General features: G+C 44.5%; 1 protein-coding gene across 8 annotated transcripts in view; it reads right to left on the bottom strand.

The window, feature by feature from the left end:
• LOC140268689 (rho GTPase-activating protein 12-like) overlaps positions 1-15,027 on the bottom strand; it is a 48,655-nt gene extending 33,628 nt beyond the window's left edge. For 7 of the 8 annotated variants that reach the window (XM_072363650.1, XM_072363651.1, XM_072363649.1 and 4 more), the window contains exons 1-2: positions 14,802-15,027; positions 7,786-8,524 (exon numbers count right to left, since the gene is read on the bottom strand). In XM_072363650.1, coding sequence (XP_072219751.1) covers positions 7,786-8,451 — 666 coding nt within the window. In that variant the 5' untranslated portion in view covers positions 8,452-8,524; positions 14,802-15,027. Of the gene's footprint in view, positions 1-7,785; positions 8,525-14,790 lie in introns of all 8 variants that reach the window. The other variant, XM_072363645.1, reaches the window with a different exon arrangement.
• Positions 15,028-18,138: the final 3,111 nt, after the last annotated feature.

Below are 18,138 nucleotides of genomic sequence, written 5' to 3' on the forward strand. Positions count from 1 at the left end.
GGTAATTCACTCACAGAGTGTTACTTATGTCGTAGTTTAACATTAACAACAAGAGAGATTTGTCAGTGTGACAGCTGGAACTGCTTAATAAAGGTCAGTCAGGGCAAAGAACAACGTGGGCACCATTATTTAAAGAAGGGCACAGAGAGGTGGGCTAATATCTTAAAAGCCTTCACAGATCTGCCACAGCCTCTCCGCAGAGTGTTTATAATGAAACTCTGACACCTCAGATGGTGGAGGTTCCCTCGTGCTGTGGGTCTGCTCAGCTGCCTCTGATCCTGCAGACGCTGATTGTATCTTTAAACCAGAAGATTACCAAGACATTTCAGAGTGAAAGTGTCACATAATGCCAGAAAACTGGGTCTGAGGTGAAAGGTCGTGGTTTGTAAGTTGGACGACGATGCAACCAGGACGGCTGAAAAGAAAGCAGTGGATTGGACATCTCTGGGGGAGATGAAACCACTGTTCTCAACTTTAAGCAGTGGAGTGGCAGAAACTACCGGCTGGAAAGTGCAACACAGGCCGAAAAAACAAATATTAGTTATATATTTTTTCACTATTATGCCAGTTGCATCTCTTTATTTACTTTGTTTGTACTATTTCATAGTAGAAAACTGGGTCATTCAGTGGGTACCAATAATTCTGACAAGAACAGGATCAATAACATGGAAACTGCACCAGTAAAATAAAACCGAGGGAAGTTAGCTCCCGGTTCTGATGAAGCACGGTTCAGGAAAATGGATCAAAACAGCAGAGTTGATTTAAAATCCCAATAGATGCAGCTCCTCCTTCCCTGCTGTGCCATCATTCTCAGCAGGCAGCTGTCCAAACAAACGTTACGTAGCTGGTGCTTATGTAATGAAGCCAGGCGAGCCCGTCCTCTTGGTTACCCCGGCTCACAGGATCATCAGCTCAAACATCTCAAGATACGTCTGAAGAATCTCCCGTCTGCTCCCTCTGGCTTCAGATTTGATAAGATTGTTTAAAAAGGAAAGGAGGGGGGCTGACTTTTTGACAATCAATGTTATGGATCGCTGTGAAAGCTCGTGCTGAGCGGATGGATAATGAATGCAAGTGTGCCTAAAGCCTGTGAATAAAGCTGCAGGAGCAGCTGCTTTGGGCAGCAGACAGAAGCACAGGGCAGAGGCAGAGTCGTGCCATAAGCTCTGAGGGTGTGCATGACTGAAAGCTTCTATTGATAACTTTCAGGATCGCCTGCATGAATGGGACGACAAAGCAGACAGAAGTGCATCTGTGTGCCAGCTCCCGCCTGTATTCTCCCTGCGACCCAAAAAGCTCGATGCTCTCTAAGTTGCATTGTGTCTGGAACATCTCTAAGTAACAGTTACCGTTAGGTTGCTTTGACACGATACGGCTCAACAGGCTGAAGGTTGTGCTGACTTGGCAAAACGTGCAGCTGCACAAAAACAGATAAACTTGCGGCGCGACCATTTTCCAGCTGTCGGTACACGCAGAGATAAAGACGCTGCCTTACCGTCTCATTCTCATCTGGGTACATGCTGTCCTGTCGCCGAGTTACCGCTGCACAGGAATAATAAGTCTTGTAGCCGGCGGCGCTGAGGAGGACAACGATGATGCAGAGAAACACAGCAGCCCTCGCCTATGCACATGCACGCTCTCTGACTGACGTGTCACCGTGGCAAGCCGGATGATGCCACTCCGGGACCCTACACACCCTCCAATACACCGACTCTAATTCACTCATTCTTACATAAACAGAGAGGGAGAGAGATGGAGCTCAATGATGCTCGGTCTGGCCGAGCAGCCGCAGCCAACACTGCTTGACCTGTCCTTTCATAACGCTGCCCCTGCACAACGCTGCGGCTGACTTAATAACCGGCACGTGCACACTCACACACACGCAATGTCCGACTGAAGGATTAAGAAAATCTCCACAAAGTGAGGAACACGGTGCCCCCCCTGTGCCAACACACGCACCGGTTCTCCAGAGTAGGGCTTCATGCTGGATTATCCCTCATAATCAGTATCAATGTTACACTTTTATGTGACTTCCATCAAACACAGTGAAACTTTCATGATCCTCAGTAATCACTTCTGTGTGCTTCAGACCACAGGCTGCACAGATAGAGATGCATTAATGTTCATCAGCTGGACCCAATGCATCCTCTGCTGAGCTCTTAGTAAAATATTTGTCTTATTTATATACAGCTTTTTTTTTTTAAATTTTGGCATGAAAATGGAAGAAAAAGGTGACCAAAGCTTAGAATTTGCAAGATCAATCAGTCACTCAATCAACATTTATTCATATAGCACCTTACAACAGCCAGAGATTAACCAAAGTGCTTCACATTTCCAGAAATAGATTTAAAAATAGATTACATATAAACACAAGACAACAACAAAAAGGTGGGCCACAGCTTCAGTGAAAAGCCAGTTTAAATGAGTATGTAAGAACTGAGGTCGGTGGATCAGAGAAAGATCGGTCACCCCACTGCTAGATGGGTAAAGACATCATTTTCATTGGTCTTTTGTGGTGGATAAATCTGCAGAGCATCAACTTAAAGACGATGGATGGAACCGTTGACTTTGAGTTAGAGGAGGAAGATGTGAAATCCAAAGAGAGGCAGAAGAAAAGGGAACGAACACACATAAAAGACGAAGTGAGGGTGCCGACCCGGCCTGACTGCTGCTCTGTTACACAAGAGCCCAACGCACAGCGAGACACGGATCAGCTGCCGGACTGCCTGAAGCCGTCAGTGTTTATCTGCATCCCAGGTGGAGAGCATTACAGAACTATTAATCTCTCAGGGCACAAAACTGACATCACCACTGCCTGCAGAACTTCTTCCTCCTTCAGCAAACTGCTGTTTGCTCGCTGTTCGATTTCCATGAAAGAGGATGTCACTGGGGCACAAATCCTTAAACACAAGAACATCTACGGCTGTTACCCTCAGTGAACGGTGCCGATGCGTTTTAAATCTGAAAGTAAGCAGCCTGGACTCCAGGAAATGTGAAAATGCTGATTTCTCACAGCCCAAATCAACACGGTTTAGGGCCAGGACGCAGACATTAGAGAAGCAGGTTTGTGAGGAAACCATCAGGAGAAAAAGCACGAAGCATAAAACTGATCAGAAAGATCCCAATGCAGCGAACGGGACGTTCAAAGTCTGGGGAAATCCCACACTCCTCTTTGGTTAACAGTTAAGGCCTCATCACATGTTGGTTCCTTCTTATCAGCCTCTTCTAACCTGCTGCTGTTACACACACACATCAGTTCTGCATCAGTGTGTGTTTACACTCGTCTATCCAGCATCGCAGAATCAGCTGAGGAAAACGACAGCACTGTTGGTTACACAAAGCCAGCCCCCCCCCTCCAAAGCTGCCTCTGTACTTCCACACATGACCCAGATGCCCAACTAAAGGTGCATCAGTCCCTGCTTGAAAGGCACATAAGAAAAGGGCTCTACTCTGACTGTGCCTTTGAGCAAAGGATGGAACAGCAGGGATAACATGCAGAAACCCCGTTAATGGAAAAGAGCTCCACAGGAATGGACTCATGCTTTATTTAAATTCTTTACAATTCGGTGGCCTGCTGTTTTCTGCGTTTCCATCCGTGGGTCTGCAGCAAAAGAACATTTGTGACTCCTCCAAGGAGTTCAGATCCTCCCGTCACCATGTGAGAGATAATAAGGCTGTTTACTAAGCAGAGTAAGAGAATTGACAGCAGTGCAGATGGCCTGGCTCCCATTAACAGATCCCTCACTGTGTGTGCAAGCACGGATTGACAAATATGCAAATAACCTTCATACAACTGAACAGAAACATGTGTCCATGTGCTAACGAGATCAAGTAAACCTTTTGTGTGTGTGGACGATAACTAAAATGTAGATATCACTTATTTCATCAGCTGAAGAGTGACTTCAGCCACTTAGTGCATAACAAGGTGCGGCACACAGATGCCAACTCATGTTCCTGCCGCACTGGGTAATCAAAGAGATGAGGAAGTGGTTCCTGCAATCAATCAAACCCTCTGAGGGTAGGTTTTTAGTTGATTACAGCCGTCATACAGAATGATGGGAGACTTCAAGGCTGAGTCGTGTTTTTAACTGTGACAATCAAGGGAGAAAGTAAAGAAGTGAGATAGTAAAACTCACAAAGTGCCACGTTATAACAAGTGATTCCCAGACATAAAACGCTCCATTTGTAATGCTTATTTAGGCTATCAAGACACCGTCCATTAACATCAGTATCTTAATTTATGGGGTCATACAAACTAAAAGGTACTGCCAAGTAAATTGTGTATTATCATCTGAGGATAACAAATAACTCGAGCTGTCACATGGCAGCAGAAGAGGTCAAAGTCCAACAGCCAGGCAGGTTAAACAATGCCTCTTTTAACCGATACGCAGTGTTAATTTCTCCAACAAACAGTGTACAGTAAACGATGACGGATTGTTATAATCCACAGGGCAGAGAGATGATGAAAAGCAGCGGACGAGACAGTGCAGTCAAGCAGCAAATTAAAACACACTGAGACCTTGGCAGCCATTATATTCACTGGCTCCAGGGAAGCATCTGCTTCGGTTAATATAGTGTCCAATCCAATGTGGCCAGAGGCTTTTCGGTGTACAGTACGAGTGGAAGTACGGGCGGTTTCTCAGCTGGTAACGCCAACATTTTCCCACTACAGGTCAGAAGCTGATGGGGCTTATTCTGGACATAAAGCGATTTAATCTGCATACTTATCTACAGGATTTAACATTGTGGTGCCTTTCAAAAGGTTAAATTAAACAGACAAAAGGCAAGTGGCCTCAGTTAGATTTTGGGCCTGGTAATAACAGAGAAGCAGCACAGTAATGTTCATCTGCTCATCACTTTTAATGGCTGAGCGATGTAATTATCCTCTACAGCGTGATTTATTTCTGTACCAACATGATAGGCCAAATTAATCTGAAAAGCAGATAAAATGCCGATTTAAGTTTGTGCATGATAAACACTACTTAACACCTTTAATTATATTACACCGGAGAGCCCTTCTTCACACAGAATTCAGAGCCTTTAGCTTAAAAACAATAACTGAAATGAGGTCATTGGGTTGAGTCTGAGGGACCACAAACGGCTGCTCATTTTCTAATGTAGAAATATTCTGGAAAAGCAACAGAGGTAGCTGTTTACAAGAGGATAAGTCACAAAAGTGGGTGGCTACAAAGTAGGCTTGTGGTCCAGCGTAGCAGATAAGAGATTAGCCACTCATCACATCCCACTTGTTAGAGGGAGGTGGGTGAGTTGGCAAAAAAAAGGAAGAAGCCTGGCAGCTGGATACACAAACACGGCTCTGCTTCCTGGCATTTACACTGCTGCTCTGGTTCAACATTCATTCATTCTTCTCCTGCTCTCCCTGTCAGCATTTATTTTCTTATCCTTGAAAAACAAACACCGCAGGAAAGCAAAGAGGGCGATGTATCACATGAAAGGGGGAAATAATACGGGGAGAGATGTGCTCTGCTTATTTTAGGAAGTCCAGACCAACACCTGAGCTGGTATCACCAGCAGCAGGCTGTGGAGAAGTATTGGAGAAACAAACAAGCTGAAACACAAGCAGTTCCACCAGTGTGGGAAAGACCCTGCTTCTGGCTTACATGAACTTAGCAGGACTGTCGGTCCAACTGAAGGAACAGCAGAATGTTTACCCTTTAGAAAGCTTGTTGATGGCAGTATTACAGAGGACTGTAAAGCACAGGCACCGATCATCCAAACAAGATGAATTCAGACTCCAGATCAAAGATGGCAGGATACCAAAGGTCAGCTTGTGTTCTGCGTTTCCTGAATGCGTCACTTACGGCTACAGAAAACGCTTCGACCGAACGTACCGCTTCATAAGGACCTCATCCTACTCTAATCTGAAACCCACACCCTTCAAATCAGTGTGTGAACAGAGATGCTGGCTTCACATCTGGATATGCAGAAGCACACAGTGGTAACAGGAAAATAAATGTCAGAAATGTCACCAGCTTTGATCTGTCGGCACTTTTCAAACTTTAAACCATTTTGTTCTGGGTCGTTATGCGATTAAAGTGACATCAGTAACCTCCTGTCTGAGGTTTTTCTGATGAAAACTCAAGTAATCCGTTACTTTGTCATCAGATTCTTGGGGAAAATGAAAACTCGGTGTCAATCCTGCACACATCAGTGCACATCTGGAGCTGGCGGGACGGCGTTTTTACGTCGTCAGTTCTCACATTATTTAGATTCTGTGAGTGAAAAGGACAAGAGCAGACACGGTGAAATATATCCTGTTGAAGAAGCCTCTGTGGGCGAACACCAGCGACTCTGTCCGTGCTTCAGCCCCCACAGCAACAATGGCCAGCTTTCAGCTTGGATAACGCTGCAGCTCTGATGGAAATCAGTGAACAAGTTGCTGGTTATGTGGTGAAATAAAAGAACTGTAGAGTCCCTCATCTTTATGTGAGAGCATTGATCAAATCCTTACAACTTAACCTATATTTTATGTTTATTTTCTTTTCTAAAAGGGGAAAAATGCACCCGTGAATCCTGTTATTAGCCTTCAAAGCAGCGGATAGTGTATGTTTGACTTTATAAGTGCACAAGGAAGTGCAAAAGTACTCTAACAAGTTAGTTTTCACAGAAAGTTACGCAGCAGCATAACTACCCGGTGAGATCAACCTCCGTTTAGAGTCAGATACACAATGAGTGCTGCAGGACTGAACAAAAACACAGCTCGTCCTCCACCGGAGGAGTCGTGGTGGTGTCCGTTCTGTCAGATGTGCATCAGGTGAAAAAGAGCACCTGGTGTCTGTGTGGACAGCTGCATTCAAAACCTACAGGAAACTGTTTAAAGTAACCCAAGAATCCGACTCAAAGAGGTCAAACCGAGGCAAAGAACTAGAGGAATAAATGTAGCACCCGCAGAAAATTAAGGAAAAGCTGCTGACACAGAAGGCCAGACGGGGTTATATGCATAAGGAAAACAAGCTCGACTGCTTTGACCTTTGTCTGACATTTAAATGGAACAAAAGAAAGGCTGAGAAAGGAAGGAGCTCCATTGTTTACGGGGCTGCTTCATGGACTTTGAAATCGTATATGTTCATTTTCTGATAACCTTTCACACAAAACACGGTGGTTACGTCGGTGTGTGATGCATGATGATAAAGTGATGTCGACAGTTTCACCGAGAGGCCGTCAGACCGCGCCAGAAAACAGGAAATGTCAGAAATAAGTGTTTTTAAATAGATCAGCGACAAGAAAAGCTACATTAAGGGAGTATTCTCACAAAGTGACCTCACATGTGGTTAGTTCTCAGAGGGTCATGAACATGGACGTGGCTTTTTAACCCTCTCAGACAGGTAGGACGCAGGTGGACCCGTGCTGCATCATCTTAATGCCACAGCAGAGAAAAGACTCTCTCAGATAAGTTCAGGGAACAGTTCCACAACTGTGAAAAGCAGCAGGATTCTGCAGTTTTAACAGGAGATGCGGCTTAAAGCTGCAGGATCCACAGCCAGCAGCAGCTGCGCTCAGACCTGGTTTCGTCTTTCTGACCCCTTTTGTTCCGCAGCAGGCAGAGCGAATCACTTCTGGAGCACCCTGACAACCCAACTCTGTGAATAATGACTAATTAAAAGCTTCTTCTCCAAGAATACTTTTAGATTTGGCTATTTCTAAGCGGGTCAAGGGGTGAGATCAGTTATCAAATACAGAAGAAGAAGAAGGAGAAAAGAATGGGACCGACAAACAAGACAACTGTGAGGGTGGCGTCCCACAGAGGTCTGAAGCCAGCTGTACCTGCAGGTGCTCAGTGGAAGAGCTGCTCAGCTCATCTCCAGACTCGGAGTCGTTGGTGCGCCTCTCTTCTCCGGCAGAATCGCAGTGTTGGCTGCTGTCCACGTCCAGCGGCGCCCGGAACAGCTCTGGGGATCGGGCTCGAGAGCGGGGCAGAGTGCTGGACCGGCCCTTTTGAGAGGCCTGGGGCCCGACGCCACTGACGAGGATTCCCGCCAGAGCTCGGTCATGGTCAGTGGGGGTGTTGGGGGGGCTGAAGTGGCCAGAGGAGGCGGTTTGAGCCGAAGGAGAGCGCCTGTTTCTGGATTCATTTCTGTGAAGGCTTTCAGCGGGTCGATCGTGGGTCGACCCCAAATCCAGGTTGGCTGGTCTCACCCAGAGAGAAGCCCCACCCTGTGGAGGCGGATCTCCTGTGGCGGCCGGAGGATGCGGGGCCGATTTAGACGGTGGCATCAGGGCTTTGCGGACTTCTCGGACATACTGAGCGGGTACATAAAAGGCTTTCATCCCCTCCTCTTTCCTCACCTGCCACCAGTCGTCATTGGTTTTCTTGACCAACATGTAGCATTCTCCCTGTCGGATGCTAATGAGGCGGTCCTTGGACTTGTACTCATAGTCGTACTCCACCTCGATGTAGATCTGGCCTGGGGCAATAGGCAACTCCGCCATGATGCCTCCGACTGTCCACAAGGCAGCTCAGCACAGGAAGGAAACACTCATTACCACGGCTTCATCAGCAGAACTGGGGGGGACAAAAAGATCTCTCAGTAAATCTGACATTTCAAATTAAATGTATGTACAGGAGTTCATTTAATCATTTCTACGCTGATAATCACTCAAGATCTTCATCTAAGTCACATTCACGGACAACACGTAAACACAGGAACTTTTCATGGTTTTATGGAACAATTAAGATGGAAAAAAAGCTCAAGTATCCTTTAACTTCCTGCTAAACTTTCTTTAAAAGGAACAACATTAAACGTCCTTCTGCAGGTTGAACGGTCGGCTTTTTTCCCCTAAAGTGGACAAACATCCACAGATTTCTTTTCTTTCTCCCTTCCTGCATAAAAAGCAGCATCAGTCACAAACTCCACGTGTGAAACATGTCTTTACAAACCGTTTTGTAGCCTTTTTCCACCTCAGGACCGGTCAAATTTACCTGATAAGAGCAGCCTTTGTGAGTAACCACAGTTCGTGTTATCCTCATCCAACGTGGGGGGGCACCACTTCCAAGTTTGATTCTATTTTATGAGATTCGTGCACTTTTTCCCAGCCTGGACTGTGAAAGAATACTCACTGTGCTCATTAAAGACACAGAAGGGATAGTTTTACCCCTTATTTGTTGCTGGTCTAACAGTTATTTGCGAGTAATACGCCTCTTGAGGAAATACAGTACATTTATTAGACTTTAAATCGCTGCTGTGCTGGCTTTGTTGTTATCTAATAAAACAGCTACTTTCCATCTAAAAACAACAGAGTTCTTCGAGGAAAACGAATACTTGGAAAAGTCCAGCGTGTGAAATAACAAGCCGAAGCGGTTGGTGACAAAGGGCCTCTGACCTGAAGAAAGTCTGTTTCCCAGACATCCACATTAACCAAAGGGCCGTCGAACTGATCAGAGGACAACAACATGACATGCAGCAGGAGAAGACATGAAATCTTGATTATTCCTCCTTGTTTTTCGCATCTCTTACGCAACACACACTAAAACAAAAACAACGGCGCCTTTTAAAGCCTAATTCTGCGCTGACCCATTCAAAACAAACGACTGAGAGACAAACCGAGGAGATTTAATCCCCTTCAGAGGCTGAATGCTCAGCCCGGCTCAGAGATTAGCCTGAAGGGGGGGCAGACGGTCCCACCAGCTTCTTCCACCTACCCCATACTTTCTGTTTTATTCTCCCTGTTGATGACAGCCGCTGCTCAGCGGTGAAATCAGTCGAATCACTCGCATAGTTTCCTGCTGAGGTCACATGAGTAAACACACACTGCCCCGCGCTTACAACACGGGGCAGATTGCAGCACGCCTTGACCAACCAGGGCATTCATGCAAGTCTTTGTCATGGCAACTTCAAATATATCCACCACCCGACTGACAGTGACCAGAAGAAGCATGAAAAGCAACGAATAAGTGAAATTCTCATCTTGATAGACTGATTTTTATGGATATTTTTGCAGTTTTTTTTTTAAGAGGCACATGAAGTACGGACGTCCTGATCTGATCTGGAGCATATTTTCAATTGATCAGTATCTGGGTCAGTGGATACACCTCCACTCCTGCTGCCATTGGGGGATAATGGGAGGCAGGCACCAGATATGCTGCGTTCAATGTCATTCGGGAACACTTAGCAGTTAGACTTTTTATAGACAAAAACTCAATAATTTGAGGGGAGGGATATTCAGCAAGAAGGGTGACCTCAACAATACTACCAGATCTATAAAGAAACGAGACATGGCACAGGCCTTAAAGGGCATACTTTATTCTTTCTATGAGTACTCTAATGTCCCCCGCCATCTGAAACAAAGGCTTAGATGCCTCTGATGGATACTCCATCCATATTTCAGAATCTATATGCCTGGCACACGCAGGCACACATCCCAGGATGATTCACTTTTTCAAAGTCACAGTATTATCTTCTTAAGTATTAAGTATTATTATCCTGCTTCAGACCATAAAAAACTGTGATGCGTCTCCAGAGAAACATCCCAGAACATCAGCCACGTCCTCCTGCAACCACCTGATCAGTCATAAAGTCTTTCTGTGAAGTGATGTCACCATAAAAGCTGCAGATGAACAGTTCGGATGTTATTACCCATCATTTCTGGAGCGTCTCCCCTCAGTTGTGCATTAGCCTAATAAAGATCTGTGATTAGGTGCGATTAGGCCCACAGCCCCAGGATTACTCCTGATGCACTGACAGCACGGATAATATCACAGATTAAGTCGCTGGTTCAGGCACTGAAAGGAAATCGCTGAACAGAAAGTCCATTAGCCAAATGAAAAAACACACTGTGCCAATTCACAACTCACGGAAACAACAGAGTGCGGCGGGCGGTGAGGCGTTAACCGGGGACATCAGGACGAGACGACGCAGCTTTCCTCGTTAACCCGTGACCTCCTAATTCAGACGGATGAACTCACCGCGCTTCCTCTATTTTTATCTAATCCTGGAGCTGGAAACATGTCGACTGCAGCGAGTAATATTTACTAAAGACAATCCCGGATGTTCAAAACACGACGTTTGGAAAAAAAAAATTAAAAATAAATCGCACACATGAACGCCACGATGTCGGCTTTGGTTCCGACTTCTCACCACGATCAGATCAATCTCTCATGGCTCTGGTTCTCATGTCACCACTCAGGCCTCCAGCAGGATTCAGGATCCAGTTCCTGAAGATTTAATCTGTTATATATAACAGATATATATGGTGATGATTTATTCGTGGAAATGCGCCATAAACACAGAGATAAATGGACTGCGATCAGGAGCTCGCAGTCTTATAGACAACGGGCTAAAGCAGACGGGACATTTTGGGCTTCCAGTCACCAGATTTCCTGCTCTCCTCGTTTCCCACGGTTGTTTTCTTGTCATTCTTCTCCTCAGCTCTGACACTGTGCCACAGTTTAAAGGTAAAAACACCAAACCAGAGTGACGACTGACGTTAGAAATAAACACTCAGATTAAAACATCCTCCAAAAGCAGCAGGATCATAAAAGATAGTGACACTTCTATTCAAACCTATGAAAACATTTAGATTTGAAAGCCTCTCTGTAAGGAGATATAAATATATCTTTCTTTTTTTATCCCTAATTAAATCAAATGGCAGCCAAATGGCAGAAAATGTATCTTAAACATAAGTAAGTCATTTTCATTTTCACATAATCTGGATCAAACATCTAAAATATGAGGCGGTCTGCTTTAATTGGGCTGTTAAAGGTGATAAAATGAATATCTATAAATAAATACTGAAGTTCAGGAAATAATAAGCAGATAAAAAGATGGTAAAATTAATATTTAATCAAGCAATCTTGTTTCCCAAAAGAAAACAATTAAAGCAACTATTACAACCTAATGAAAAGTATGCTGTGTGGCATTAAAACGCTCATTATTAAAGAAGTTTTGCCCTCATTCTTTATGGTGAAGTATGCCGGGGTCACTGTCTCTTTCACTTATCCCTGCCCAGACTAAGCTCCAGCTTCAGCGGCTGCTATTTAGCAGGCAACACAAATCTTCTCACAGTCCAATCAGCAAAATCAGAGGAAGCACTGTAATTTAGAGTGATGGTAATAAGATTTACAGTGGGACATAAGGGGGGAGGGGGCTCGAGGTGCAAGAAACGAAAGCAGGGGCCTGAAACGAACCGCCGCGAGTGATGGGAATGTTTAAAGTGAGATGTGTTGAAAAAGATCACCCGGCAGCACAGGAAGGGAAAACACAGCCTCAGCAGAGCAGAGGTTTCTCCTTCTGAAGCTGCTCACTCACATGATTCCTCTTAGCTGAAATCAGACGGCTTTGATTCAGTTATCTTCGCCCGAGACAGCGAATCACACACCAGAGAAATGATTATTAGCCTGAGCAGCCGTGATTACTGCGGGAATGTGAGCAAACAAAGATCCGTTGTGTGTTTTTGTTTAGTTTCTGCTCAGCTACATTTCTATCATCTGCCTTCTTCAACCCCTCTAACAACTGTGGGTTATGAGAAGCAGCGGCTTGTGGAAAGCTGCTTTAAAATGGACATTCAACCGTCCATCCGTCCATCCATCTCTATACCTGCTTCGTCTTGTTCGGGGTTTTTTGCATCTTCATCAAACGATGATGCCAAAACAGTGAAAACAGTGACTGCGTGTCCTTAAAAGCTTTCTGATGTCCATGTCTGAAGCGAACAGAAACAACCAGGAGTTGTTGTCCATTTGGGGAGATGAACACACCCAATGTTCGTCAGTTCTGACACCAAACATTCAGCCACTCACATGACTGAATAAATATGTTTCACCCCTATACAGCCAAGACGACTGGGGTTTTGTTTGTGCCGTCTTCCTCCACGTTTTGCCTCCAGTTGGCGACGACTTCTCTGTTACCTGCAGCCACGAGCAACTAAGCAGTGTGGTTTATTCAGGTCTGAGATGCTCGCTTCGTTGGAAAACCAGCCAATGTGACAGCGTCAAAGGGTCACTTGCAGTGATGGATCTACAATAAAATGGTTGCTTTGGAGGACTTTAAAGCTGCAGCAGCTCCTCCACCGAAGGCGAGCGCGTTTCCCTGCTCGTCTGTTGGCAACATCATGCAAACGCTGCTCGGCCAAACGAGGCATAGAGGGTGAACATGGGCAAAAGAAGACATTTTTTCATGGGTGTGCATCCAGATCACCTTATTCAAATGAAACTGGGCCTCGGCCTCCTAGTGTCAGTTCAGGACTGAAGAGAGCTCAAAGCTCACAAGCAGCCAGCTGGCAAATGTCTCGTAGCGGAGTAACAAGTGGCTTTAGAACCAAACATCTGCCTCACGAGTTTGTTGAGACCAAAAACAGGGCGAGAAGACGTCTAAATGTGTTTCAAGTATGCTTAATCAACACAGCTTCCAGCTCCTGGTGGCTAATTAGCAGTCAATTAGTGTTTGTGTGTCAGCTTTAGTGCCGGCTTCAGTGTCGTTAGCAGGTGAACAAAGAGCCTCAATCACCACACGGACAGACGCTAGACGTTTTCATTGTTCCCCTGTGAGCAAAGAAATTTAGTTTCCAACACCCACCGAATTAGAGCTGCCAAACAACGTCAGCGTTGTTCACAACTGAAGCGATAAGTGAGAAAAAAAGAGCCTCTTCGTGTGGAAACCTGATGAATAATGTGTGGCATCGGGAATGAGTCGAGCGGTACACTGTGACCTTCACATGCAGCCCCGCCAAATATAGGCCCACGTTGCCCCAAACAGCTTGGATTCAGCACAGGCTGCCCCAGTTAGGCGCGTCTCACCACGACTTTCCTCGAGACCCAACTCCCCCAGGTTCCCTGCGACTGCTTTAACCACAATCTGTCACACTTCAGCGAACCACAGCCAGCTGCAGCTCACTTAAATCAGAACACAGCATAAAGGGGACACATTACGCTGATGTATTTCACATATCGGGTTATATATTACACTGCATCAGAGTCCTGTGGCCTGGATGGCTCAAAATACTTCAGCAAATCCACCATTTATAGCAACAAATCTAGTGTCTTCTGACATCTGGCTGCTCAAATGGCTGATTAACTGGCATCATTTATATCTAATAGGTGTATCATGGCTGTTATAAGGCAAGCATGAGCTTCATCTTTGGAAATAAACGCTGACCTCCAGTTTATATGATAAAATGTCTGAGAAGGTAACATTTCTGAGACAGCTTTCAATAAAGCATATGAGAGGAATATGTCATAGTGGGACCTGTTGTGTCTTGAATAAAGACAAATGAGCGCAGTGGTTAGCATTAAGAGCACATAAATTTGGTTTATTGTGATCTCTGCAGAAATTTACGACCCACAGACATATTTTCTTGCTTAAAAGACCTTCAAAACGTCTCGTGTCGTCACTTAAATCTGATTTAGCAGGATTTCTGCACCACGACAGGTTCATTTGACTACAGACAGTTATCCCTAATTATCCCTAAAATGACCCCCATTTGTTACATTTTAAAGGACTCAAACTTTCTGCAGGTACAGAAAATAAATCTGTGAACGAAATCAACTGATTTTGCGTCATTTCACGCCACATATTCAGAAAGTATTCCCGAAACAACCCTTCCTACCGTTTTAACTGTTTTCCTCTAACTTAATTAACTTTGTGGGAGACTTTTGTGCACTGCCGTTAAGGGTGTTACGGTCTAAACTTTTACTTTAAATCGTGTTTTAAATAAAAAACACGGACTTTAAGCTGGCAGATCCTGTTGCTCTGCTTTAATCTTTCGCTAACGTTAGCCAGCTAATTAGCTTTCTGGCTACAACATTCCTGAGTGTCCCAAACAATCAAAGATCCGCACCTTAAACGTACCTTCGCTTCTGGTCCTCGGAGACTAGAAAACTCGCCCCGGTTCTCCTTCGGCGAACTTCAGATCCTGAAAACTTTCTTCCCGGCCGACCACCGAGTAAAACTGCTGTCTACTTGTCTTATAAGATATCGGCGTCCCCGTCTCTACTGTCCTACCCTAGCCGGTGTAATCCACAGCAGTTCCCGTTCCCGTGGACTCTCGCCTGCCCTGACAACTCCGCCAACTACCTCCAGCCAAAGATCGCTTACGCAGACGATGTATCACTAATAAGCTTTTTCAGAAACTAAGATTACTCGCTTTCGGCTCTCGTGAGTCACGACCACTCGGGTGCGCGCACACTTTTAAAGCTGATATGTAATGAATGAATAAGATTCTTCATGTAAGGAGGGAGTGCCATCTAAATGACAGGAAATTCCGTATCCAAGGACTTATTTAATTATTCATATCGGAAATACCGATAGAGTAAGAACTCCTGTTCACAATTTGTGCACTACAGTCCAGGCCCTCAGGTGTTCGGGATGCAAACGGGGAATTAGCGCAACCTAGCGGTGGCAATCAGAAACTACAAGCCCACTGTAATTCACCAACCGTTTCCCAGGATAACATTATTTTATCGATATTACATCATTTGAACACGATCTGCAAAGTATTTAACCCGAATTCAGAGACACGAGTTCAAAACTCTGATATTTTTTTAAATAAATTCAATCTTTCGCTCTTTTATGATAAATATGTGTTGCCTTTAACTGCGAAAAAACAAGTAAAGGCACAAAACCTACCCAAACCTGTTACAGTGTCCATACTTTCATATCAAAGACACACCCCGGCTTTCCCCATTACTGTAATAATACCCAAAAGCACAGTTTATTTTTCTAGTATCATATCATGATGATAAAGTAGGATTGAACCAGTCTTGGCCAGGACAAGTTGCTAGGCAACAAACCAGCAGAGACAGAACAATGTTGACACTAGTTTTATTCAGGGAAGTTTCAGCTCTTTTGTCAACCAGCAAACATCTGTTAGATTGTGACAATATAAACAGCCTGCTGCTGCCAGAAATGAAAAAAAATTCAAATTTTCAGAAGACCGGCTGTGTGAGGAAGCATCCCAGAGGAAACTTCTGCTTCTGGTGCGGATTCACCTCAGGCGAGAGGTTGGCTCTTCAGCATGGCCCCAAATGTGGCCACAAGTGTCCCAGCTCTCCTCTGAATCTGTCCTGAGTGTGTTTACACCTCTATATTTAGCCAAATCCTCGCGATCAGGAAGCTTGTTAGCTCCAAAAAGTCTGAACAGGGGCCTGAGTCACAGTCGAAGAAACGTGAGACAGACGTGAGTGGAACCGCCCGATCTTTGATGCTACTTCTGAAAAAAAGGCTTAAACTTCCAGTGTGACCTCCTGATGATTTAAGGCGCTTCTCAAAGTAAAAAAAAAAAGACTCTTTATGGCCCTGTTTCCACGTCATATTATCTCACAAGAACTGTGCAGATGTCAAGGCTCCTTTGATGGATTTATCCCTTTGTTTGGGGACATTTTCAGGATTCTTAAAGCACTCATAATCCTTTGAGATGGTGCAAACAGAGCAGAGAAATGGTGAAAAATATATCAAACCATCAATAAATTAGCAGCATTAGTGATAGATGCCCCCCTTCCTTTGGCAGATGTCTTCAAAATGCAACTGAGGACTGTTTCTTAGATTACTTTCCTGCCAAGGAAGCATTGCTGGCTTTGAGAAGCACTCAAAAAGTCCACCTGACTCCAAAATAAGACCGACTTTATAGCCTGTTCAACCTCATTAATGCAAGTTTTAGGGCAGTGAATTGGTGAAAACAGGAAGTGGAAGGTCACAGCTGTGGTCAAATGGTTACTTTGGGATCTGTTCTGGTGAATTTACTCACACTGAACGGGATGGGAGTGTGTCAATGGGAATCTACGAATGTCACCGATAACGACTCAGAACTTTGTGGAAATCATTGCAGAACAAATTCATCCAACGCCTCGGGGAATGCTGGGATAATTTAACACATCAACCTCACGCTGATCACAGTTTCACTTCTAATTATTTTCCCTTTATTTAATCGCCTGGAACAGCTACTAATCTGGTTTCACAGAATCAAATCAATTGGACGAGAATCTGATAACATCATATTATGCTGGACTGGCTCTGCCACGTTCTTCAATCTGAATATTTGCTGCCAAGAGTGAATATAAGACCAGGGTCAGTATAAAAACTTCAGTCCCCCCACAACAGTTGGATGGACTTGAGGAGCTGGAAGATACTTTTCTTTGCTTGGAAGTACACTGAGTTGAAATAAAAGGTCATATACAGTACGAATTAGACACATTTGACATGATAATCAGCATCAAACACCAGAGAATCCATTTGTACAAGACTGTGAAATAATATATTTATCTTCCAAGCAGTCAAACTTTCTTGTAATCTTGATCAGTCGTTCTCCAGGATTTCTTCTTTGCTTTTTCCCTATGTGGCCCAGTTCCTGTGCAGAACAGCACTTCATTTTCAGATAAATGTGTTTTTTGTTCATTAAGCCGCTTCAAACTCAACTGAGACTCATTCACATATAAAAAAAGGCTCCAAACTCAAGGGATGAACCAGTGTTGTGTCGACACAAAACAGAAAGGATTTTTTACTGGCAGCCTGTCGTAGAAACATCTATTGTTGTAATTTCTTTAGTAGCATTCGCATTAATGACAATAAGTTATATAAAGGAATAAAATAGGATTTCTGCAGCAACAAGCTGATTCCCAAAGAGCTATTAGCTGAAAACTTGGCATATCTCAGCATGGTGTGCAGTGTGTCCTTAAAACATCTGAGAAAACTGGACAAGTGGAGGACAAAAGAAGAAGTGTCAGGCCTATAAAACTATCTACAGCAGATGAACAGGATCTGAAAGTGATGTCCTTAAGAAAGAGGAAAAAATCCAGCTGTGACCTGACAGGACCTGAGAGATGCATCTGGACCTTCAGCTGATCCATCTACTGTTGGCCCAAGCCTCATCAGAAATGGTCTCCATGGAAGGGTGGCTGTCAAGAAGCCATTCTTAAGGAAGGGAAACAGGGAGAAAAGGCTGAGCTATGCCAAATGACACAAGAAGTGGACTGAAAATCAGTGGCAACAGGTCTTATGGAGGGATGAATCCTCCCCAGAGCCCGGACCTCAACATTATTGAAGCAGTGTGGGATCATCTGACAGAGAACGGAACAAAAGGCAGCCCACATCCAAAGAAGAGCTTTGGGATGTCCTTCAAGAAGCCTGGAGAACTATTCCTGAAGACTCCTTAAAGAAATGACAGAAAGCTGGTCTCAGAGGGTTCAGGCTG

Source organism: Leuresthes tenuis, unplaced genomic scaffold (genome assembly GCF_036924035.1).
Source record: "Leuresthes tenuis unplaced genomic scaffold, fLeuTen1.0.hap1 SCAF_14, whole genome shotgun sequence".
NCBI lineage: Eukaryota > Metazoa > Chordata > Actinopteri > Atheriniformes > Atherinopsidae > Leuresthes > Leuresthes tenuis.